Raw genomic sequence first — 24,505 nt, forward strand, 5'->3', positions numbered from 1 at the left:
CATTCTCACTGAAAGTAAAAGAAAATTCCAAATTTTGGGTTGTCCCCAGAAAATCTTCTAAAGAGGGCACTAGTTTTGGTGACCTAGGGGGTCCCCAAATATTATCTTTTTAATTTGCAGGGGGATTTCCTCTAACTTCCTGTGGGACTATGGTACAGGAAGAGAAGGGAAGTTGTCGCAATGGGACGATTGCAAAAAAAAAATAAAAAATCTGACAAGGGTTATAATCTTCTCTTACTCTATCCAAAATGAAAACATTTTTGCCTATAGTTCTATTTTAAAGCATTTATTATTTCTTGTTTCTATCACCAACTTTACGATCAAAACAATCTTGCGAATGTCCATTTATTGATCTAGCCTTAACTCTTCAAAGTAGGGTTGAGTCCATTGATGTATTGTCTTCTTGCCCTTGATCTGCAATCTTGCTGGACATGAATTTTGATCTCGCTGTCACTAGACTTTGCTTTGACTGACCATCGTTGTTAATTGTGCTGAAAGTCACTGTTCTCTCTTTTCGAGGCTTCCTCTCCCTCTGACCTTCCTGATGATGACTCTGGCTAATTTCCCAGTTCCCCATAGCCAACTCAGTTCCTGACGGGCTTCTGAGCATAAATGAATCAGGATGTTGAATCAGAGGATCTGTAGATTGCATGGATGAGGACAGATAGCATGTTGGTATAAGAAAGTCTGATTTATGATGGATTAAACCTTCATTTTTCCCTACTGGCCGAAAACCAACTTCTCCTACCGGGCTCAGGGCTGGACTAGTATTGACAGAACTTCCTGGAACCAAAGTTCTTTTGGTTGGTAGTGGGGGCAGTTTGCTGTCTCCACTAGCAGGACTGGGCAAAGGACTGTGGGTGCTATCATTTTGAGAACATTTGCCAGAAATGTGTAGACAATCTTTGTTTACTTCTGCATAAGATATATGTTTTTTGTCAATTCTTGGAGCAACGCTTTTTTGATTCTCTGAGTACTTTTCACTTCTAATAAGACGCCCATCAATCTTTGAAGCGTCAACAGAGAAAAAACCACCAGCGATTTCAGGTTTAGCAATATTTGGGTCAGAATTTTTCAACCCTAAAAGGGTATCAAACATTTTTTGGGCAGAATTGTAATCCAGTGGTGGTTCATACGAAGGTGCATCTGTCCAGCTTGTGATCGGATCATCTCCAGAGCTTTCAGTACTGCTGGTCCTGGAGTGATGGTTACGTTGAGGGGTTCGATGGGCAGGTAGGAGACTAGGATTGGGTAATGAAGACTTTGAAGCTCCCGTATGGTTTTGTTCTGTTTTGGAATCACAGCCCTGTTGGGATATATTGTTGAGATTTAGTAAAGAAAAGAAACCTGCATTTTATATATATTTAAAAAAAAAAAACATTAAAGCACCTTCCACCCCAAGCTCCATAACATCTACTTTAACAAAATATTGCAATATTCGCCGCAGCTATTACAGATATTGTTTACTTTATCATGATGCTGTACTATAAGTTGAGTGTTTTTGACTGGTCTAGTCATCAATTACTATCCTGCCAATAACATGTTCAAAAACCACAAGAAAGCACTGTAGAAATGTAAAGGGTATCTGGTTATTCTTCCCAGGGCTTTACTGTTCCTAGTTTGTACTGTAGAAATGCAAATTACAAAGGGGGACATTAGTCATGTCATTTAAAAACACAATGATGCAGATTGTTACTTTACTTTACTTTGAGAAAATCAGGTAGCCTCTCATTTAGTAAGAGATTTACCATATTCTTTTTTTTTTTTTTCAGCCCTTGCAATACTGATCTGACAACTATTGGCACTTTTCCACTGCAAGTACCGGCTCAGCTCTACTCGGCCCTGCTTGGCCCGATTTGCTTTTCCACTGCTGGTACCGCATGGTACGGTGTTGGAACGGTTCGGTACGGTACGGTATGGTTTGCTTTTCCACTAAAGTAGTACTAAAGTTAAGTGGGTGGGATAACAACGGGGTGGGTGGGATTCTCTGACCAATCAGTAGCTAGTAGTGACTGCATGCAAAGGATTGTGGGATATGGTACCGGGTATGGTACCTGTTGGAACCACAATCGAGGTGGTACTGTTTTTGAGAGCCGTACCGTTCGGTTCCATGCAGTGGAAAAGCGCCGCCGTACCGTACCGAACCGTTCCTACACCATACCATGCGGTACCAGCAGTGGAAAAGCACAAAAGCGAGCCGAACGGTTTGGTTCCATGCAGTGGAAAAGCGGCATATGATACTTCAACAGAAGTATCATACAAGATCTACAACAGATTTATCCTTCTAACTGTTTTCACCTTCTAACTGATTTTTACCTACAAGTAAGTTTTTTAACAAAGCTTACCTGTAGGTAAAGTGAATACCTCCTAAACGTGTACCATTTAGGAGGGGTTCTTGTGAGCAGCAGTTGGTATATCCATGCCGTTCCTTCAGAGCTCTGTGCTGCGGACGTGACTCCCGCACATGCACGAGAGTGACGTCATTGCGGCTCAGCCATTCAAGCAGCCCACAAACTCAGAAGGAAGACCGGGTGAAAGTTGAAGCCTCTGCAGTGGTGACAGCATGCCACTGGAGGGCTTAGTTTCAAAGTAAGTCTTCCATAAAGTGCTTGTATGCGATACATACTAGCACATTACACCTTTACCTTCCAGGGAGAACATATTTATTTATTTATTTTTTGTAGTTTCAGAGCTTACTACCATTTTAAAACATATGAACACCTGACAAGGTGCCAGGGGCCTAATTTATATTAGCACAATGATACCTTTGAGTGGCACAGGGAAGAATTATTGCATCAAGGCATGTTCCTGTACAAATTTTGTTTTATAATCTGTCTCTCTGCTCCTGTTTTGTGCTTTCCCAGTGTGCAACAAAAACCTCCCTCACAGAATTTTTAGCTGAAACCACTTGTCTCGCATTTTTACATGATTTGTTAGTCATATGCATTATATGGCAAACAGTTTGTAAAGGCTTGACTATCACATCTATCTATCTAGTTTTTTTGAACATCTCATTCCAAAACGAATGGTATTAAAGTTAAGTTGCCCCCCCCCCAAACCAAATCTTGTCTTTAACCAGTTCTGGACCGGAAGGATTTGCCCCCTAATGACCAGGCTATTTTTTGCGATTTGGCACTGCGTTACTCTAACGAAAAATTGCGTGGTCGTGCGATGCTGTACCCAAATACAATTGATGCCCTTTTTTTCCCACAAATAGAGCTTTCTTTTGGTGGTATTTGATCACCTCTGCGGTTTTTAGATTTTGCGCTATAAACAAAAAAAACGACCATTTTGAAAAAAAAAGCCATATTTTTTATTTTTTGCTAGAAAACATTCCCAATAAAAAATGTAAAAAATCTAATTTTTTTTATTAGTTTAAGCCAATTTGTGTTCTGCTACATATTTTTGGTAAAAAAAATCCCAAAAAGTGTATTTTAATTGGTTTGCGCAAAAGTTATAGCTTTTACAAACTACAGGATAGATTTTTGTAATTTCTATTTATTTTTTGGTTTTTATTAGTAATGGCGGTGATCAGCATTTTTTAGCCGGGCTGTGACATTGCGGCGGACAGATCGGGCCCCTAACTGACATTTTTTACACTTTTTGGGGACCAGTGACATTAATACAGTAATCGGTGCTAAATGTTATGCACTGTTACTGTATACATGAGATTTCTGATCTCTCCCTGCCTGTCTGACAGAAGACTTGCCTGATTTGTTTTCATAAGCAGACGGGTTTTCTGTCAGTTTATCTGACGATTGCGGGAGACCAGCGGCAACCGCCGCCGCTCCTCCCGCCTCCCGCTGTGTCTAAACACTGCGGGGGTGCGGCTCTGGTGGCGCACACGCGTGCCGCCGAGACCTCGTGCACGAAATCACGTAGTACTGTGGGATTTTGCGCAGCCGAGCCGCCCTGCCACAGTAATACTACGGTGGGCAGTTGGCAAGAGGTTTAACAGACTTCAATCCACTGGAGAGTCTTTGTACAAGATTTTGGAGTGTCTCTGTAGGAATGTGTGTTAGTTTGTAAGGTCAGGTACTGATGTTGGCCGAAAAGACTTGGCTTGCAATTGCCATTTAAATTTGTCCTGTAGGTGTTCAGTGGTGTTAAGGTGTGGTCTCTCTGGAGGCTTCTTTATTTCCATAACACCACAACTAAATAATTTAAAGGGGGAGCTATATTCTTTTTGCCATATAGTTAGGTGTGATGGTCAGGACAAAGTTGCAATATACTTCAAGTGTAAGCTGAGCTGTACAGGCCTGACCTAGAGTATATTCTTTTAGATATATTTTGCCTGTACAACCCATTAAATAAATTGTATATTCTTACATCAGTCGTCTGATCATCTTTCCAATCATCAGAAAAGCTCTCCCCAAGTTTAGGAAAGCGAGGAGATAGGAGTTTGCAGGTAGGTGGAGTGTCTTCCAAGCTGCACTCACTCTCACTGGAGGTGTACAGTGTGTGAAGTTCAGAAATGGACTTTTGCCTTCTAGGACTCCAAGGGTTAAAAGCAGTCACTCCTGGTGCAGACTGAGACTCCGCTGTATTCTCTTCCTTAGTATATTTCTGATTGCCACTACTGATGGCTAAATTACTCATCTGTGTAGTGATGGCACATGATGATGATGGGCATTTATTGCCTTCTGTTTGTATGCTGCCATCAGGACCTTGGTGGAAAACCTTCACTGAATCCAACACATCAGCAGGTAAATATCGAAGAAGGGAGGCTACCTGTTAATATGATGGAATATGATGGGAAAATAGAAAGAAAAAGCACTAGTGAGGTGGATATATAAGAATGGAGAAAGGTAAAGTTGGACATGTGGCCCATAGTAACTAAACAGATACTATTTATTTGCTAACCTGTGGAACTCGAATGGAAATGTAACTGGGCACAGCAGCCACTTCACCTCCCATCCAGTATTATAGATCAGCCCCATTTTAAGCAACATGCATGTTTAAGGCCTAATGCACACTGGACGTTTTTGCAGCTACCCCTAGGGGTGTCGGGCATTTTTTCTTTCCTGCGTCTTAACTCCTCTGCATGTTAGCCTATTTGTCCATGCACACATAGGCTTTTAGCAGCGTTTAGTGACAGGGGCTTTTAGAGCCAGTAACAAAAAACACTGCCAGTGTGTCCAGGAGCAGCAGAGTTCTAGCAGAAAAAACGATTGATGCTGCTAAACGCGCCTAAACGCTAGGCGCATTTAGCGCTTGAGCCTTAATTCACTTCAGTTGCAAGAACAAATTAATATGCAGCTGCCAGTCTTAGGATGGGCATTGGGCCTATGTCGAAGGATGAATGCAGCTTGATTTTGGTGCATCCTTCTTGTATTTGAGATCCACTTGAATTGCATTAGAGACTATTCAGAGTTTTACCTATATTTTACCCACAGTTAACCGCCTTCTGATCTGTATTTGTCCTCCTAAGCTGCTTTTGCATTCATATTGATCTACAGTATGTGGTACCAAAAGAAGTGTCCATAGACACAAACAGCATGGCTCTGCCCCGTTCTCTGCCAATGCCTCCAACTGCTGCCTCTCTATCCTGTGAGAGAGGAGAGAGCCATTGCAGACGGGCACAGCGCTAGATCGATTGATGACTCAGGTAAGTATTTAGAGGGTGAGGGGCCAATATAAATACTGGAACATTTTTTATCTTAATGCAGGGAATGTATTACGGTAAAAATGTTTTCCCTTTAGTACCAATTTAAGGGTTGGTAAGCTCAATATATTACATTTTTGTTTTAGGTTTTAATACTGCTTTAAGTGTTATTTTTAGATTAGGGGTTAATTAGGAGATTTTTTACACAGAATAAAACACATATTACAGACTTAAAACTCTAAGAATCCCTCCAAATAATCATACATTTTTGTGTTCAGCCCTAATTTGTTAGTCAAGTCAGTTAGTTAGTCCATCTAAATCTATGTGCATGTAACACAACCCTCATCCCAGATTGACATTGCTGCAGTCCAAAAGTGTTTCTGTTGCCCCTCCATCCCAAGTGGAGACACCCCAAGGAAGGAAGTGTGTTACTGGCTGGATCACCAGATAAAAATAAAAGGAAAAAAGGCCAAAAAGGAATGCAGTGACCACATTTAAAGGGGTTGTAAACCTTCATTTTTTAAATTAAAATAATAACCAGGTTTATGCTTACCTGCTCTGTGCAATGGCATTCGCTTCCTATGGTGGCACACATGCGGGCGAGCTCTTGAGCCCTGCTGTGTGTGTCCATAAACACACACATTGCGACTCGGTCCGCCCCCCCCCCTCAAATAAATATATGGTGCTTTTTTATACATTTTATTTTGGTGTGTGTGTGTGTGTTTATAATTGAGTTATTATTTTCCCAACAGATTCTATAAAAAGGCACAGTTTAGAACCATTGGGTAGTATTAGGAAGTAAACGTTTAAAAGTGTAATTTGGCATTTTAATCACTTTCTCAAAATGTGGGTCATGTGATGCAGTGCAGGAACTCCAAACACTGTCCTGGCTACTAAAAGGTCCACTTCAGTAATAGAAGCCCAAAAGGTTCTATTTTCCTATTCTGGGTGGAATCCCAAGTACAAATGGGATGGGCTATAGTAATTTCTCAATATTTTCCAAAGAGCACAGGTTAGGGCATTCCCCTAAGCCATAAGAAATCCACAGTCACATTTTGGGTATTTATATGGCTGGAGGGGAAGGTTGAGATGTGTTTTAACCACTGTTCAGGAACAAACTGTACTATTGCTGCAGTGGAGGTCAAGGATCTGGATTTAAATCTGGCAGAGATGATGGATCACAAGACTGACTGCTCAGAATGCACATTTTTTGGCAGACAAAACACTTTGATTATTTGTATTCCTACTGCATATTTGCCCTGAGCTCACCGTTAGCCATGAATCAAAAAACCTAACTCCTAACACAGGGGGTCAGCAACCTTTTTCCACTTAAGGGCCGTATTCAATGTATATGAATGCATGGAAGGCTGCATTCACCTGCTAATAAATTACACAGCCCCCACACCTCTGGCCCCCTTTACATTACACAGCCCCCACACCTCTGGCCCCCTTTACATTACACAGCCCCTGCACCTCTGGACCCCTTTACATTACACAGCCCCTGCACCTCTGGCCCCCTTTACATTACACAGCCCCCACACCTCTGGCCCCCTTTACATTACACAGCCCCCACACCTCTGGCCCCCTTTACATTACACAACCCCTGCACCTCTGGCCCCCTTTACATTACACAGCCCCCACACCTCTGGCCCCCTTTACATTACACAGCCCCCACATTGTATTTTCAAGACTTGTGAGGATGGGGTAAGTGAAGCTTTAGGGTTTAGGCAGTGCATCAATTAGGTGAGGTATAGATTTCAAATGTATGGATTTTGCAATTTATTGTTAGAATTGTAATGTCTTTTGTTTCTGCCAGAGAAAGGAGAGGAAAGATAGATTTGTTATATTATGTCAAACACAATCCTTGTTAGCTGACAAGGAAAAGTGGGGAAAATAGGAAAAAAGAAGAGGAGGAAGATAAAAAGGAGGAATAGAGAAAAAAGAAAGGAAAGAGAAATGGGGGGTGGGTATGGGGGTATCCACCTTCTTAAACTCTTCAGGAGCAGGTCACAGACTACAAGGTAAAGGATTGGTAAAATTTCTCATCTAGTAGAACCTTTCTAGACAGATTTGAAATGTAGGCAATTGAGAAATCGGTATTTAACAGATCCTATTTAGCTCACTGGACTGATTCCTGGACAACTGTGTTTTATGTATGTAAAGGCAGGCGTCCCAATACTTTTGAAAATATAGTGTGTGTGTGTGTATTATATATATAGGGCTTTTTTTCAGCGGGAACGTGGGGAAACGCAGTTCCGGCACCTCCAGTACTGAATGTATGCCATGGCAAAGGGTTCTCGGGTGTGCTGGAGGGTCTACTGATGCTGGCTGGGGGGATCTATTGTTGCTGGAGGGGATATATTTTGCAAGCCAATCTATTGTTGCTGGTGGAGGATCTTTTGTTACTGGGGGTTAATTGTTGCTGGGAGGGATCTACTGTTTAGGGAGGGGTCCATTGATGCTTGCTGCTGGAGAGTCCATTGATGCTTGCTCCTGGGAGATCTATTGTTGCTTCTGGGGGTCTATTGTTGCTGGATGGGGGGTCTATTGCTGCTGGCTGCGGGGATCTATTTTATTACTTTTCTTGTTATCATTACCAAATTCCATACTATAAAATGATACTTGGCCCTATATTCTCCAAAAGGGGCTGTACTGGGAGCTGGGTAGGGGGGTGGAAACAAGGGTCAGTGCTCGGAGGTAGGTAGGGGGCTGAGACACTAAGTGTAAATTTGCTGTCCCCTCAAAATAATTCAACACACAGCCATTAATGTCTAAACCGCTGGCAACAAAAGTGAGTACACCCCTAAGTGAAAATGTTCAAATTGGGCCCAATTAGCCATTTTCCCTCCCCGTTGTCATGTAACTCGTTAGCATTACAAGGTCTCAGGTGTGAATGGGGAGCAGGTGTGTTAAATTTGGTGTTATCGATCTCACTCTCTCATACTGGTCACTGGAGGTTCAACATGGCATCTCATGGCAAAGAACTCTCTGAGGATCTGGAAAAAAAGAATTGTTGCTCTACATAAAGATGGCCTATGCTATAAGAAGATTGCCAAGATCCTGAAACTGAGCTGCAACACATTGGCTAGGACCATACAGCGGTTTAACAGGACAGGTTCCACTCAGAACAGGCCTCGCCATGGTTGACCAAAGAAGTTGAGTGCACATGCTCAGCGTCATATCCAGAGGTTGTCTTTGGGAAATAGACGTATGAGTGCTGCCAGCATTGCTGCAGATGTTGAAGGGGTGGAGGATCAGCCTGTCAGTGCTCAGACCAAACGCCGCACACTGCATCAAATTGGTCTGCATGGTTGTCGTCCCAGAAGGAAGCCTCTTCTAAAGATGGTGCACAAGGAAGCCCACAAACAGTTTAACGAAGACAAGCAGACTAAGGATATGGATTACTGGAACCATGTCCTGTGGTCTGATGAGACAAAGATAAACCTATTTGGTTCAGATGGTGTCAAGCGTGTGTGGGGGCCACCAGGTGAGGAGTACAAAGTAAATTTTGTCTTGCCTACAGTCAAGCATGGTGATGGAAGTGTCATAGTCTGGGACTGCATGAGTGCTGCCAGCACTGGGGAGTTACAGTTCATTTTAGGGAACCATGAATACCATGAATGTGCTGGGACACAGGGAAGTATTCCAACATAACGACCCCAAACAGACTTCCAAGACGACCACTGCCTTGCTAAAGAAGCTGAGGGTAAAGGCGATAGACTGGCCAAGCATGTCTCCAGACCTAAACCCTATTGAGCATCTGTGGGGCATCCTCAAATGGAAGGTGGAGGAGCGCAAGGTCTCTAACATCCACTTACTCCGTGATGTTGTTATGGAGGAGTGGAAGAGGACTACAGTGGCAACCTGTGAAGCTCTGGTAAACTCCAAGCCCAAGAGGATTAAGGCAGTGCTGGAAAATAATGGTGGCCATACAAAATATTGACACTTTTGGCTCAATTTGGAAATTTTCACTTAGGGGTGTATTAATTTTTCTTGGCAGCGGTTTAGACATTAATGGCTGTGTGTTAAGGTATTTGGAGTGAACTGCAAATTTACACTGTTATACAAGCTGTACAGTCACTACTTTATGGCCTCTTGCACACTGCAGCTTGAAAATGCTCAGTACTGCTTTTTTCTTTTTTTGCTAAAAATACAGCCCATTAAGGCCTCTTGCACACAATACTCCTGTTTGAGCATCTACTTTTTCCATACTTTTTTTATTTTGTATGCACTTGCTTGTATTTGCTTGTATTCATGTGTATTTGCGTGCATTGAGGCTTAAATTACTGACCAAAAATGCAGATTTTTTAATTTTGTTTTTACTGAAGAATGCACAGCACTTGTTTATGTGCCTGTGTGCACAGGCATATTACAATTAATGGGCTGTATTTTAGCTCAGAAAAAAACAAAAAAAGCCACCAGCTCTATGGTAGGGACGGATTGCACCTAAATGGGGAGGGTGCAACCGTACTGGGTGAGAAGATGGCCGAAAAGTTAGAGGGGCTTTTAAACTAGGGAATGGGGGGGAGGGTACAGATGTAGAATTAGCCAGTAGAAAGCAAGATCCAGAGGGCAGAAATGGGGACATTAGCGGTAGGGTGTTTGGTTTCCTAAACCCAGGAGGGGTATGGGGAAAAATCACAAGAGCAGCCTAAAAACATCAAATGAGGATATTTGTAACCTATCACCGATAAACCGATTACGAGGCTTGTATACCAATGCCAGAAGCCTGGCTAACAAGATGGGAGAGCTGGAGCTGCTGATGTATGAGGAGGACTTCGATTTTGTGGGGATAACAGAGACTTGGTTTGACAGCTCTCATGACTGGATGGCGACCATTCAGGGGTATTCCCTTTATCGCAGAGATAGAGAAGGTAATAAAGGGGGAGGGGTATGTCTGTATATTAAGAACAGTATACAGGTAAATATGAGGGATGATATTAATAATGGAGCTATGGATGAGGCAGAATCCCTATGGGTAGAACTGTGGGGAAGGTAATATTGGGCGTATGCTATAGGCCCCCCAACCTGAGGGAGGAGGGGGAGGCGGACCTCATGTTACAGATAGGATTGGCAGCAAGGATGGGAAATGTCATTATAATGGGGGACTTTAATTATCCAGATATAGACTGGGCAGAAGGAACCGCGCATTCAGCCAAGGCTCGGCAGTTCCTAAATGTTTTGCAGGACAATTTCATGGGTCAGAACGTGAATGCACCTACTGATTCTTGACCTACTGATTACCAACAATACAGACCTGCTCACGGATATAGAAATACGGGACAACTTAGGAAACAGTGACCATAGGTCAATTAGTTTCAGTATTAATTACAGTAATAGGAAACACAAGGGTAATATAAGGACACTGAATTTCAAAAGAGCCAATTTCCCAAAACTGCGCTCTCTGCTAGAAAATATCAAATGGGATAAAACCCTGGGAAAAAAGAACACGGAGGAAAAATAAGAGTGCTTCAAAAGCATACTTAACAAAGGGATTGACCAGTGCATTCCAAAGGGAAATAAATTTAAAAGAGCAAAACTAAACCCTGGGTGGCTAAACTCCAACATAAAAATTGATATTAATGCTAAAGGAAAGGCCTTCAAAAAATACAAGGCTGAGGGGTCATTGGCAGCATTCAAGCATTAAAAGAGTGTAATAAGAGATGTAAAGACGAAATCAGGGCGGCTAAAATAGAACACGAGAAACATACAGTCAGGTCCATAAATATTGGGACATTGACACAATTCTAATCTTTTTGGCTCTATACACCACCACAATGGATTTGAAATGAAACAACCCCAATGTGCTTTAACTGCAGACTTTCAGCTTTAATTTGAGGGTATTTACATCCAAATCAGGTGAACGGTGTAGGAATTACAACAGTTTGTATATGTGCCTCCCACTTTTTAAGGGACCAAAAGTAATGGGACAGATTAACAATCATAAATCAAACTTTCACTTTTTAATACTTTGTTGCAAATCCTTTGCAGTCAATTACAGCCTGAAGTCTGGAATGCATAGACCTCACCAGATGCTGGGTTTCATCCCTGGTGATGCTCTGCCAGGCCTCTACTGCAACTGTCTTCAGTTCCTGCTTGTTCTTGGGGCATTTTCCCTTCAGTTTTGTCTTCAGCAAGTGAAATGCATGCTCAATCAGATTCAGGTCAGGTGATTGACTTGGCCATTGCATAACATTCCACTTCTTTCCCTTAAAAAACTCTTTGGTTGCTTTCGTAGTATGCTTCGGGTCATTGTCCATTTGCACTGTGAAGCGCCGTCCAATGAGTTCTGAAGCATTTGGCTGAATATGAGCAGATAATATTGCACGAAACACTTCAGAATTCATCCTGCTGCTTTTGTCAGCAGTCACAATAAATACAAGAGAACCAGTTCCATTGGCAGCCATACATGCCCACGCCATGACCCTACCACCACCATGCTTCACTGATGAGGTGGTATGCTTTGGATCATGAGCAGTTCCTTTCCTTCTCCATACTCTTCTCTTCCCATCACCCTGGTACAGGTTGATCTTGGTCTCATCTGTCCATAGGATGATGTTCCAGAACTGTGAAGACTTTTTTAGATGTTGTTTGGCAAACTCTAATCTGGCCTTCCTGTTTTTTGAGGCTCACCAATGGTTTACATCTTGTGGTGAACCCTCTGTATTCACTCTGGTAAAGTCTTCTCTTGATTGTTGACTTTGACACACATACACCTACCTCCTGGAGAGTGTTCTTGATCTGGCCAACTGTTGTGAAGGGTGTTTTCTTCACCAGGGAAAAAATGATTCGGTCATCCACCACAGTTGTTTTCCGTGGTCTTCCGGGTCTTTTGATGTTGCTGAGCTCACCAGTGCGTTCTTTCTTTTTAAGGATGTTTCAAACAGTTGATTTGGCCACACCTAATGTTTTTGCTATTTCTCTGATGGGTTTGTTTTGTTTTTCAGCCTAATGATGGCTTGCTTCACTGATAGTGACAGCTCTTTGGATCTCATATTGAGAGAGGACAGCAACAGATTCCAAATGCAAATAGCACACTTGAAATGAAATCTGGACCTTTTATCTGCTCCTTGTAAATGGGATAATGATGGAATAACACACACCTGGCCACGGAACAGCTGAGCAGCCAATTATCCCATTACTTTTGGTCCCTTAAAAAGTGGGAGGCACATATACAAACTGTTGTAATTCCTACACCTTTCACCTGATTTGAATGTAAATACCCTCAAATTAAAGCTGAAAGTATGCAGTTAAAGCACATCTTGTTTGTTTCATTTCAAATCCATTGTGGAAGCGTATAGAGCCAAAAAGATTAGAATTGTGTCTATGTCCCAATATTTATGGACCTGACTGTATAGCGGAAGAGAGTAAAAAGAACCCCAAGAAATTCTTTAAGTATATAAACAGTAAGAAAGCGAGGCCAGAACACATTGGCCCCATAAAAGACGATAAGGGAGTTTTGGCCACAGAGGACAGGGAAAAGGCGGTAGTGTTAAATAAATTCTTCTCTTCAGTCTTCACAAAAGAATCGGGGGGCTACACTAACCCAGCTTGTAAGGCCAAATTAAACAACACACCTCAGGAAATACCGCCATGGCTAACAGAAGATAGACTTAGAACTAAACTAGAGAAACTTAACATAAATAAATCACCGGGACCGGATGGCTTGCACCCGAGGGTTCTTAAAGAGCTCAGCCAGGTGTTTGCCAGACCATTATTCTTGATCTTTAAGGATAGTTTACAGACGGGTATGGTGCCAGCTGATTGGAAAAGAGCAAACGTGGTACCAATATTTAAAAAGGGGCCGAGATATATCCCGGGTAACTATAGGCCGGTCAGCCTAACATCTGTAGTCTGCAAGATTTTGGAGGGGATGTTAAGGGACCACATACAAGACTTTAGTAATGAAAATGGTATTATTAGTAGTAATCAGCATGGATTCATGAAAAATCGTTCTTGCCAAACCAATCTATTAACCTTCTATGATGAAGTGAGCTGCCACCTAGATAAAGGTAAGCCTGTGGATGTGGTGTACCTGGACTTCGCAAAGGCCTTTGACACCGTTCCCCACAAACGCTTACTGTACAAACTAAGGAAGGTAGGTATGGACCATAAGGTGAGTACCTGGATAGAGAACTGGCTCCAGGGGAGGTTGCAAAGGGTGGTAATTAATGAGGAGTACTCAGATTGGGCGGGTGTGGAAAGCGGGGTCCCCCAGGGTTCTGTCCTGGGGCCAATCCTGTTTAATTTATTTATAAATGATCTAGAGGAGGGGATATCGAGCAAAATCTCAGTATTTGCGGATGATACTAAACTAAGCATGCCAATATCTTCTATGCAGGATGTGGAAATCTTACAAGCGGACCTGAACAAAATAACGGGGTGGGCAACTACATGGCAGATGAGGTTTAATGTTGGAAAATGTAAAGTAATGCACCTGGGTGCCAGAAACCAGAAAGCAAGCTACTCACTAGGGGGGGGGGGGGGGGACTCTGGATGAGTCTAGGATGGAAAAGGACCTGGGGGTTCTGGTAGACAACAGGCTTGGCAGTGGCATGCAATGCCAAGCCGCTGCAAGCAAAGCCAACAGAATACTGGGATGTATAAAAAAGGAGATTCACTCCAGAAATAAAGAGATTATTCTACAAGACACTGGTCCGGCCACAGCTGGAGTATGCTGTCCAGTTCTGGGCAGCGGTCCTCAGGAAGGATGTGCTGGAACTGGAGAAAGTCCAGAGAAGGGCAACAAAAATAATTAGAGGAATGGAGGACATCGGCTATGAGGAAAGACTACAAGCACTGAACTTATTCTCTCTGGAGAAGAGACGATTGAGGGGGGATATGATATCAATGTACAAATATTGTACTGGAAACCCTAGCATATGGAAAAACCTATTCAGAGAAAGGAAATACAATAAGATGCGTGGCCACTCACTAAAACTAGAGGAAAGGCGGTTTAACCTTAAAATACGCCTTGGGTTCTTTACTGTAAGAGCAGTAAGGATTTGGAATTCTCTTGGACAAACAGTCGTATCAGCAGGGATCTTTGATAGTTTCAAAAAACTATTAGATGGGCACCTTAAAGACCACAACATGCAGGGGTATACAATGTGTGGTTAACAGTAGACACACACACACACATCATAGGTTGAACTGGATGGACTGTGTTCTTTTGTTTTGTTTGTTACCTCACTAACTATGTAACTGTACTGCTCAAAAAGGAGTATCGTGTGCAAGAGGCCAATATTGTAGCAAAGTGTAATTTCTTCAGTGTTGTCACATGAAAAAATATAATAAAATATTTACAAACATGTGAGGGGTGTACTTACTTTTTTGAGATACTGTAATATATATATATAAATATATACACACACACACACTATAGTACCAAAAGTATTGGGACGCCTGCCTTTACACACACATGAACTTTAATACAATCACAGTCTTAGTCCGTAAGGTTCAATATTGAGTTGGCCCACCCTTTGCAGCTTTAATCACTTCCACTATTCTGGGAAGGCTGTCCACAAGGTTTAGGAGTGTGTCTATGGGAATACTTGACCATTCTTCCAAAAGCGCATTTGTGAGGTCAGGCACTGATGTGGACGGGAAGGCCTGGCTCGCAGCCTCCGCTCTAATTCATCCCAAAGGTGTTTTATCAGGTTGAGGTCAGGACTCTGTGCAGGCCAGTCAAGTTCCTCCACCCTAAACTGGCTCATCCGTGTCTTGACCTTGCTTTGCGCACTGGTCCAAATTATTTGGTGGAGGGGGGATTATGGTGTGGGGTTGTTTTTCAGGGGTTAGGCTTGGCCCCTTAGTTCCAGTGAATGGAACTCTTAGGGCATCAGCATACCAAGACATTTTGGACAATTTCATGCTCCTTACTTTGTGGGAACAGTTGGGGGGATGGCCCCTTTCTTGTTCCAACATGACTGCCCACCAGTGCACAAAGCAATGTCCAAAAAGACATGGATAAGCGAATTTAGGGGGAAAATAATTTGACTGGCCTGCACAGAGCCCTGCCCTCAACCCAATAGAACACCTTTGGGATGAATTAGAGCGGAGACTGCGAGCCAGGCCTTCTAGTCCACACCAGTGCCTGACCTCACAAATGCACTTCTGGAAGAATGGTCAAACATTCCTAGACACGATCCTAAACCTTGTGGACAGAATTCCCAGAAGCTGTTATAGCTGCAAAAAGTGGCTAACTCAATATTGAACCCTATGGACTAAGACTGGGAACATTAACCACTTGCCGACCGCCGCACGACTATCTACGTCGGCGGTCAGCCCCTCACAGGCAAACTAACGTAGGGCTACGTTGCTTGCTTGTGAGGGTCTAGGGAGCGAGCGCGCGCCCCCGGAGGTGTGCTCCCGCGTGGTCACGGACCCCCCCCCGCGCGTGTGACCAGCGGACCCGATGTCCGCCGGCCACTCGGCGATCGGCGGGGGAGAGGGAGAATGTCAGGCAGCTTGTGTAAACAAGCTGCCTGTCATTCTCCTCGCTGTAAAGACACTGATCACATGGATCTACTATGTAGATCCGTTGATCAGTGTCCTTAAAGCTCAAGCCACAGCCAATCACAGTAGAAAGCACGCCCCTAGGGACACACACAGCCCCTCCCTCCCAAATAAAGTTAACCCCTTCACTACCAGTGTATTTTTACAGTAACAGTGCATATATATATATAGCACTGATTACTGTAGAAATGTCACTGGTAACCCCAAAAGTGTCAAAAATGTCAGTCAAGGGTCCGATCTGTCCGCCGCAATGTCGCAGTACTGCAAAAAAAATCGCAGATCGCCGCCATTACGCGTTAAAAAAAAAAACAACAAAAATGACAAAAATCTTTCCCTTTGTTAGTAAACGCGATAACTTTTGCGCAAACCAATCAAAATACGCTTTTTGCGATTTTTTTTTTACCAAACATAGGTAGCATAAAACAAATTGGCCGAAAATGTTAAAAAATTTTGATTTTTACATTTTTTTTTGGGGGAATTTCATATAAAAAAATGTGAAAAATATTGCTATTTTTGCAAAATTGACGCTCTTTTTTGTTTATAGCGCGTGATCAAAAAATCGCACAGGTGATCAAATACCACCAAAAGAAAACTCTGTTTGTGGGAAAAAAAGGACGCCAAATTCGTTTAGGTACAGCGTTGCACGACCGCGCAATTGTCCGTTAAACTCACGCAGTGCCGAATCGCAAAATACCCCCTGGTTGGAATGGGGGTAAAATCTTCCGGGGCTTAAGTGGTTAAAGTTCATGTGCGTGTAAAGGCAGGTGTCCCAATACTTTTGGTAATATAGTGTATATATATATATGTTTATGTATAAAATGTATTTTTTAGTTTTGGATAAATTGGATGATGGTTATATCCTCTATGTCAGGGATCCTCAAACTACGGCCCTCCAGCTGTTGCGGAACTACACATCCCATGAGGCATTGTAAAACTCTGACATTCACAGACATGACTAGGCATGATGGGAATTGTAGTTCCTGAACAGCTGGAGGGCCATAGTTCGAAGACCCTTGCTCTATGTAGTTTTTATTGCTGTCTGTATCCATATAGGGGGATTCGTCCCTCTATGTGTACTGGTGATCATTGTCACTTAAATAGAAAATTATGGGAAATCCAAAGTTTTAAGAAAAACACATGGAGGGCTACACCCGGCTAAGGGTTGCCCCCAAGAGAGGACGGGGGGATGGGATGTTCAAGATGCCTCAAGTGAAAATCATATGTATGAAAATACCTATGTTACTATAGGTATACTAGTAGTGAAGCAAGAGATATAATAAAAAGTCTTTATTAAATAAATTCACATAGAACAGTGCAAAAAATATACAGACATATTAAAACCTGAAAGAGTTGCAATAAGTAATAAACAAGGATTCACAATATGCTTTCTTGGAAGACCAAGAACAGATAGGGTACATAATCATATACATGCATATATGAAGAGGGAACCAGACAAAGGACCCCAAAAGCCCCAAAGGGCTTAATAAAGTTGTTGGCTGTTATATGATTTTCACTTGAGGCATCTTAAACATCCCATTCCCCCGTCCTCTCTTGGGGGCAACCCTTAGCCGGGTGTAGCCCTCCATGTGTTTTTGTAACAATTTAGGGATGGATGCCACTTTAATACATTTTTATTAATTATTTAACTGAGCTTTTTTGTATCCAAAGTTTTAAGGTTTTCCCCAGAACAAGAGGTTATGGTAAATCTTTCATTGGGCAATTTCTTTTTTATTTTTGAATAACTGTCTAAAGAGCGGTGTTTTCCCTCACTTTGGAAGATTTCCTCCTACTTCCTGTTGAGTCTCAGGGAAAGCTCCCCAATGGTAACACATTTGGATACATAATAATAACTTGGATTGGACTTTACAAGAATATTTAATTTCCAGCGTGGTGTATTGTATTTATGTTTAATATCACATATATTGGATGAAGGATGAAACAATACTGTGGTATATTGGAGTGAAACACTTGTGATACACTTCTACGTACGGAAGCAGAATATAAGTATAATGAGAAGGAAGAGTGATTCGATTATTAAAAATTTTGGACAGGTGGAGTTGATTTATTCTTTTTGAATATGTTTATACATGCGGTAATAATTAAGTAGTAAAAATAAGTGGCACTCCACTGATTCAAGGATTATATTGGTAGTAAGTCTGGGAAGCACATAATAGTGTTGATAGGCTGCTGAAATAGAACAGAAAGGGAATTTTTCAGTACAGGAGATTTATATATTTTACAGGAGCAGGCATTCTGAACACTGATCCTGCCCTTGGGGAGAAATCACATGACTATGTGCCTTGCCTTTTTATGTAACCTAGACTGGAGAGAGAGCAAGATTTCTCCAGAAAAGGTGAGTGAGCATTTGTATTCCTCTATTCATCAGAAGAAGAGACATTTTGTGGGTGCAATGGTGCAATATATATTAAAAAAGTTTTCATTCCACACATTATTGTGTCTTGCCTTACTTCACCAGAATGGATCTCATCACCAAATGAAAAGAATACCTCCGTATCCTAACACAGGTAATTGTAAAAAAAACTTAAGAAAATCTAGGTACAATTTATACACACTGCTCAAAAAAATTAACCACTTAAGCCCCGGAAGATTTTACCCCCTTCCTGACCAGGGTTTTTTTTGCGATTTTTTACTGCGTGATTTTAATGGACAATTGCGCAGTCATGCGACGCTGTACCTAAACGAATTTGACGTCCTTTTTTCCCTACAAACAGAGCTTTCTTTTGGTGGTATTTGATCACCTGTGCGATTTTTTGATCATGCGCTATAAATAAAAAAAGTGTAGATTTTGCAAAAATAACAATATTTTTCACATTTTTTTATATGAAATTCCCCAAAAAAAATGTAAAAATCAAACTTTTTTTAAATTTTCGGCCAATTTGTTTTATGCTACATATGTTTGGTAAAAAAAATCGCAAAAAGCATATTTTGATTGCTTTGCGCAAAAGTTATCGCGTTTACTAACAAAGGGAAAGATTTTTGTCATTTTTGGTGGTTTTTTTTTTAACGAGTAATGGCGGCGATCTGCGATTTTTTTGCGGGATTGCGGCGGACAGATCGGACCCTTGACTGACATTTTTGACACTTTTGGGGTTACCAGTGACATTACTGCAGTAATCAGTGCTATACATATGCACTGTTACTGTAAAAATGACACTGGCAGGGAAGGGGTTAACTGTATTGGAGAGGGAGGGGTTAAGTGTGTCCTAGGGGCGTGTTTCTAACTGTGATAGGACATGTCCACTATTGTAAAAACAGAGATCAACGGTTCTACATAGTAGAACCATCTGATCTCCATTTTTACACAGGGGAGAATGACAGGCGGCTTGTTTACATTAGCCGCCTGCCTTTCTCCCTCTCTACCGACGATCGCCGAGTGACCGGCGGACATGGGGTCCGCCGGTCACACGCACTGACTGCTTAGTGAACGAGCCGCGGCGGGCGCGCCTCAGCGGGCGCGCGCTCACCCGCTATTGGCTCACAAGCCGGTCACAAGCTAGTGACGTTTATATACGTCACTTTGCCTGGCCGGGGCTGACCGCCGCAGTATATTTACTTGCGGCGGTCGGCAAGTGGTTAAAGGAACACTTTGAAAACACATCATATCTCAATGGGGAAAAATCTTATTCTGGATATCTATACTGATATGGACTGGGTAATGTTTTAGGAAGGAAAGGATGCCACATCAGTTGATGGAAATTAAAAGGATCAACCTACAGAGGGCTGAATTCAAAGACACCCCGAGAATCAAAGTGAAAAAAAGATGCAGCAGGCTAGTCCATTTTGCTGAAATTTCATTGCAGCAACTCAAAATGGTACTCAGTAGTCTGTATGGCCCCCACGTGCTTGTATGCATGCCTGACAAAGTCGGGGCATGCTCCTAATGAGATAACGGATGGTGTCCTGGGGTATTTCCACCTAGATCTGGACCAGGGCATCACTGAGCTCCTGAACAGACTGAGGTGCAACCTGGTTGCGTCAGATGGACCAAAACATAATGTCCCAGAGGTTTACTATTGGATTGAGGTCAGGCGAGCGTAGGGACCATTCAATGGTATCAATTCCTTCATCCTCTAGGAACTGGCTGAATACTCTCGCCACATGAGGCCGGGCATTGTTGTGCACCAGGAGGAACTTAGGACCCACTGCACCAGCATAGAATCTGACAATGGGTCCAAGGATTTCATTGTGTTACCTAATAGCAGTCAGGGTGCCATTGTCTAGCCTGTAGAGGTCTGTGCGTCCCTCCAGGAATATGCCTCCTCTGACCATCACTATCCCACCACCAAACCGGTCATGCTGAACGATGTTACAGGCAGCACAATATTCTCAGGGGCTTCTCCAGACCTTTTCATGTCTGTCACATGTGCTCAGATTGAACCTGCTCTCACCTGTGAAAAGCACAGGGCGCCAGTGGCAGACCTGCCAATTCTGGTGTTCAATGGCAAATCCAATCGAGCTCCATGGTGCCAGGCAGTGAGCACAGGGCCCACTAGAGGACGTCAGGCCCTCAGGCCACCCTTTATGAAGTCTGTTTCTGATTGTTTTGTCAGAGACATTCACACCAGTGGCCTGCTAGAAGTCATTTTGTAGGGCTCTGGCAGTGCTCATCCTGTTCCTCCCGGCCCTGTCCAGCTCTCCTAGAGTAACTGCCTGTCTCCTGGAATATCCTCCATGCTTTTAAGACTGTGCTGGGAGACACAGCAAACCTTCTGGCAATGGCATGTGTTGATGTGCCATCCTGGAGGATTTGGACCACCTGTGCAACCTCTATAGGTTCCAGGTATCGCCTCATGCTACCAGTAGTGACACTGACCCTAGCCAAATGCAAAACCAGTGAAAAACAGTCAGAAAAGATGAGTAGGGAAAAAAAAATGTCAGTGGCCTCCACCTGTAAAAGCATTCCTGTTTTGGAGGTTGTCTCATTGATGCCCATCTAGTGCACCTGTTGTTAGTTTAATTAAAACCAAAGCAGCTGAAACTGATAAACAACCCCCTCTGCTACTTAACTGACCAAAACAATATCCCAGGAGTTTAATTGACTTATGCTATGCTCTGATTAAAAAGTGTTCCTTTAATTTTTTTGAGCAGTGTACTTTTCCTAACCCGTGAAGCTAAAGAAAAGATCTTACATTTAGTTTTTCCAGGGCACAGATGGTACTTTGTGCCCGTACAAGATGTTCAAGGAGCTCAGTGATCTTCTGGTTCAAGGAGTCTTTATCTTGCTCCAAGTTCTCACTCAGATTCTACATAAAGGGCAGTGAAACAAGAGTTTTAGGCAAGTCGCAATAAAATAAGCAAGACATACTTTATGGGAGTCATAAAACATAATAGAAACTTAAACAGTGAACTATGTATTGGAATTCAACCACATGTTCAATTCATACTAAAGAATATGTCACCTACTAACCTAAAAGATTACATAATTAAAATATATATTATATTGTACTGATTTTAGCCATTGTATAAAATCTCGCAAAAATAGGGGAGATATAAATAAAATCAGATAGTTTCGAGATAAACTCTATTTATGCATACATATACGGATACATATATGAGACACAGTCTACGTGCCCAGATCATTTATATTTTATTTTAGTATTGTTTTAGAATACTAGAAAACTTAGTTGGTCATTGGTGACCTAGTGTTTTTGGAACACGTAATCCTAAATCCTTAATTCTGCATGTCCTTTAATTAAAGTGGATGCAGTGCCAAACAAAGACATGATGAAAGACCTGCTTGATATGGCAGAAAGAAACGGAATAGGAAACGTGTATGAAACTCACAAAGCTGAGCTAAACTGAGAAAATATTCTGACCTTAAGTGTATCTGGAGCTGCAACTTTAGAGTGGGGAAGGGTTGAAACCCCTGAGGTTTTTTTGTTCATGTACAAGTAAAATTGAGGCTCTGGATACAGATTATCACTGGGCACACTTATTCTGGTTCTGCAACACTCTACAACCTCTTAGAAATGGGAAGAATCCCCTGAGCTGAGAATCCACATATATACAGTCCAGTGAGAGCTCCAGTCATTCAAATGACTAATTTTGTCATTAAAATGTCAGACTCTGACATTTGTTTGGCTTTACCATTGGCCTGTTTAACCACTTAAAGCGGAGTTCCGGGCACAAAAACGATTTTTTTTTTTTTTGTGCCCCTCCGCTAGGTAGAGCTCACCTGAAAAGGAATTGGATAGTTATTTTTATTTTTTTTGTTTACTCACCTTTTTATTGAAGATCGTAAATACTCACCTATGACTGCTTCCTCCTCCAGCGCCGAGGCTCACCCCATCACTTCCTGCCTCGCGATGATTCCTGGGAGCTAAACGTCATAGCTCCCAGGAATCAATGCGACGGCACCGGCCCCGCTCGTCATTTCCGGGCGACGCCGCACCGGAAATGACGAGAGGGGCCGGTGCAGTGCATTCTGGGACACGAAGACGCGGAAGAAGACAGAGAAGAGGACTGCGCCGGCTTCAGCTGCCCACAACAGAGATGGAAACGCTGTGGAAGAAATTTTCTAAGTAAGTATTTCTTCTAAAAGGTAAGTGCGAACCGGGACAGATCAGAGGCTAGCCATTGTGGAATGTGCTAGCCCTGACTGTCCCGGGGGTATGTTCATCAAAAAATCATTTCTGTGCCCGGAACTCAGCTTTAAGCCCCGGAAGATTTTACCCCCTTCCTGACCAGGGCCTATTTTGCGATTCGGCTCTGCGTGACTTTAACAGACAATTGCGCTGTCGTGCGACGCTGTACCTAAACGAATTTGACGTCCTTTTTTTCCCACAAACAGAGCTTTCTTTTGGTGGTATTTGATCACCTGTGCGATTTTTTGATCATGCGCTATAAACAAAAGAAAGAGCATCAATTTTGCAAAAATAACAATATTTTTCACATTTTTTTATATGAAATTCCCCCCAAAAAATGTAAAAATCTAAATTTTTTAACATTTTAGGCCAATTTGTTTTATGCTACATATGTTGGGTAAAAAAAAATCGCAAAAAGCGTATTTTGATTGGTTTGCGCAAAAGTTATTGCGTTTAACTAAGGGAATGATTTTTGTCATTTTTGTTGTTTTTTTTTTAACGAGTAATGTCGGCGATCTGCGATTTTTTTTTTGCGGGACTGCGACATTGCGGCGGACAGATCGGACCCTTGACTGAAATTTTTGACGCTTTTGGGGTTACCAGTGACATTACTAAAGTAATCAGTGCTATACATATGCACTGTTACTGTAAAAATGACACTGGCAGTGAAGGGGTTAACTTTTTTGAGAGGGAGGGGTTAAGTGTTTCTAACTGTGATTGGATGTGGCTTGATATGTAAGAACAGAGATCAACGGTCCTACATAGTAGAACCGTATGATCTCCATTCTTACACAGGGAAGAATGACAGGCGGCTTTGTTTACATTAGCCGCCTGCCTTTCTTCCGGTGTAACGGATGATCGCGAGTGCCCGGCGGACATCGGTCTACAGGGCACACGCGCGGGGGGTCCATGACCGAGCGGGAGCGCGACTTCGGCGGCACGCGCTCGCTCCCTAGAGCCTCACAGGCTAGCGACGTAGCCCTTTGCCTGTGAGGGGCTGACCGCCGCAGTAAATAGTCGTGCGGCGGTCGGCAAGTGGTTAAAAGGTTTTATTGCTATCTATGACCCCACTGGGAAGATTTGCTTTCTCTATTTGTAGTGGGGACCACAGTGTCTAACACAGGCAGTGAATAAAACTCCAACATTTTGATAGAGGGGAAGTCTTTTAATGGGGAAACGTGTTCCAGTGACAAAAAAGGGAGATTTCTTTCACTTGGAGAGATTTCTTCTTACTGTCTGTTGTGTCTACAGGACAGGAAATGAAGGGTAATCTCAAAAGGATACAGATAGATTAAAAAAAAATACCCTCCATGCTGTATCCAAAATGTCTTTCAAAATAAACACAGTTGCTTGACTAAAGCCTAGTACACAGGGGCCGAATGTTGGGCGACATCAGCTATTTCAATAGAATACGGCCAACATTTGGCCCGTGTGTATGGCAGCCGGTCCGACAGAAGCCGGCTGCACAGGGTCATGACCAAAAAAGGGTCTGCTGCTGAAAGCTCTGACTGGAGTGTTCTGGCGGGGGCTGTCCCCCTGTCAGAACACAATAGGCAGAGCAGGGGAGGGTTCGCTGTACTAACATTGGATTGTTAGTACAGCAGGAACATGAAGAGAAAGTGGCCGCATACCAAACCGATGACTTGATAGTAGCAAAGATTTATTTGTACAAATCTGGATACAAGGTACACGTGAACAAGCACGCTGTTGGTCGTGTGAAACGCGTCTACCATTTCCATTCTGTTGTACCTTGTATCCAGATTTGTACAAATAAATC

At 42.6% G+C, this 24,505-nt stretch overlaps 1 protein-coding gene across 1 annotated transcript in view; it reads right to left on the bottom strand.

Annotated features, from left to right (window-relative positions):
• Positions 1–367: 367 nt before the first annotated feature.
• LOC309565747 (uncharacterized protein) overlaps positions 368–24,505 on the bottom strand; it is a gene marked incomplete at both ends in the record, with an annotated part of 54,417 nt that continues 30,279 nt past the window's right edge. The window contains 3 exons of the mRNA XM_082270729.1: positions 368–1,306; positions 4,330–4,731; positions 21,274–21,387. Of these exons, the coding sequence (XP_082126855.1) occupies positions 368–1,306; positions 4,330–4,731; positions 21,274–21,387 (1,455 nt within the window). The remainder of the gene's footprint in view (positions 1,307–4,329; positions 4,732–21,273; positions 21,388–24,505) is intronic.

The sequence above is a fragment of the Pelophylax lessonae genome (assembly GCF_965119305.1).
Source record: "Pelophylax lessonae genome assembly, chromosome: 10".
Taxonomy (NCBI): Eukaryota; Metazoa; Chordata; class Amphibia; order Anura; family Ranidae; genus Pelophylax; species Pelophylax lessonae.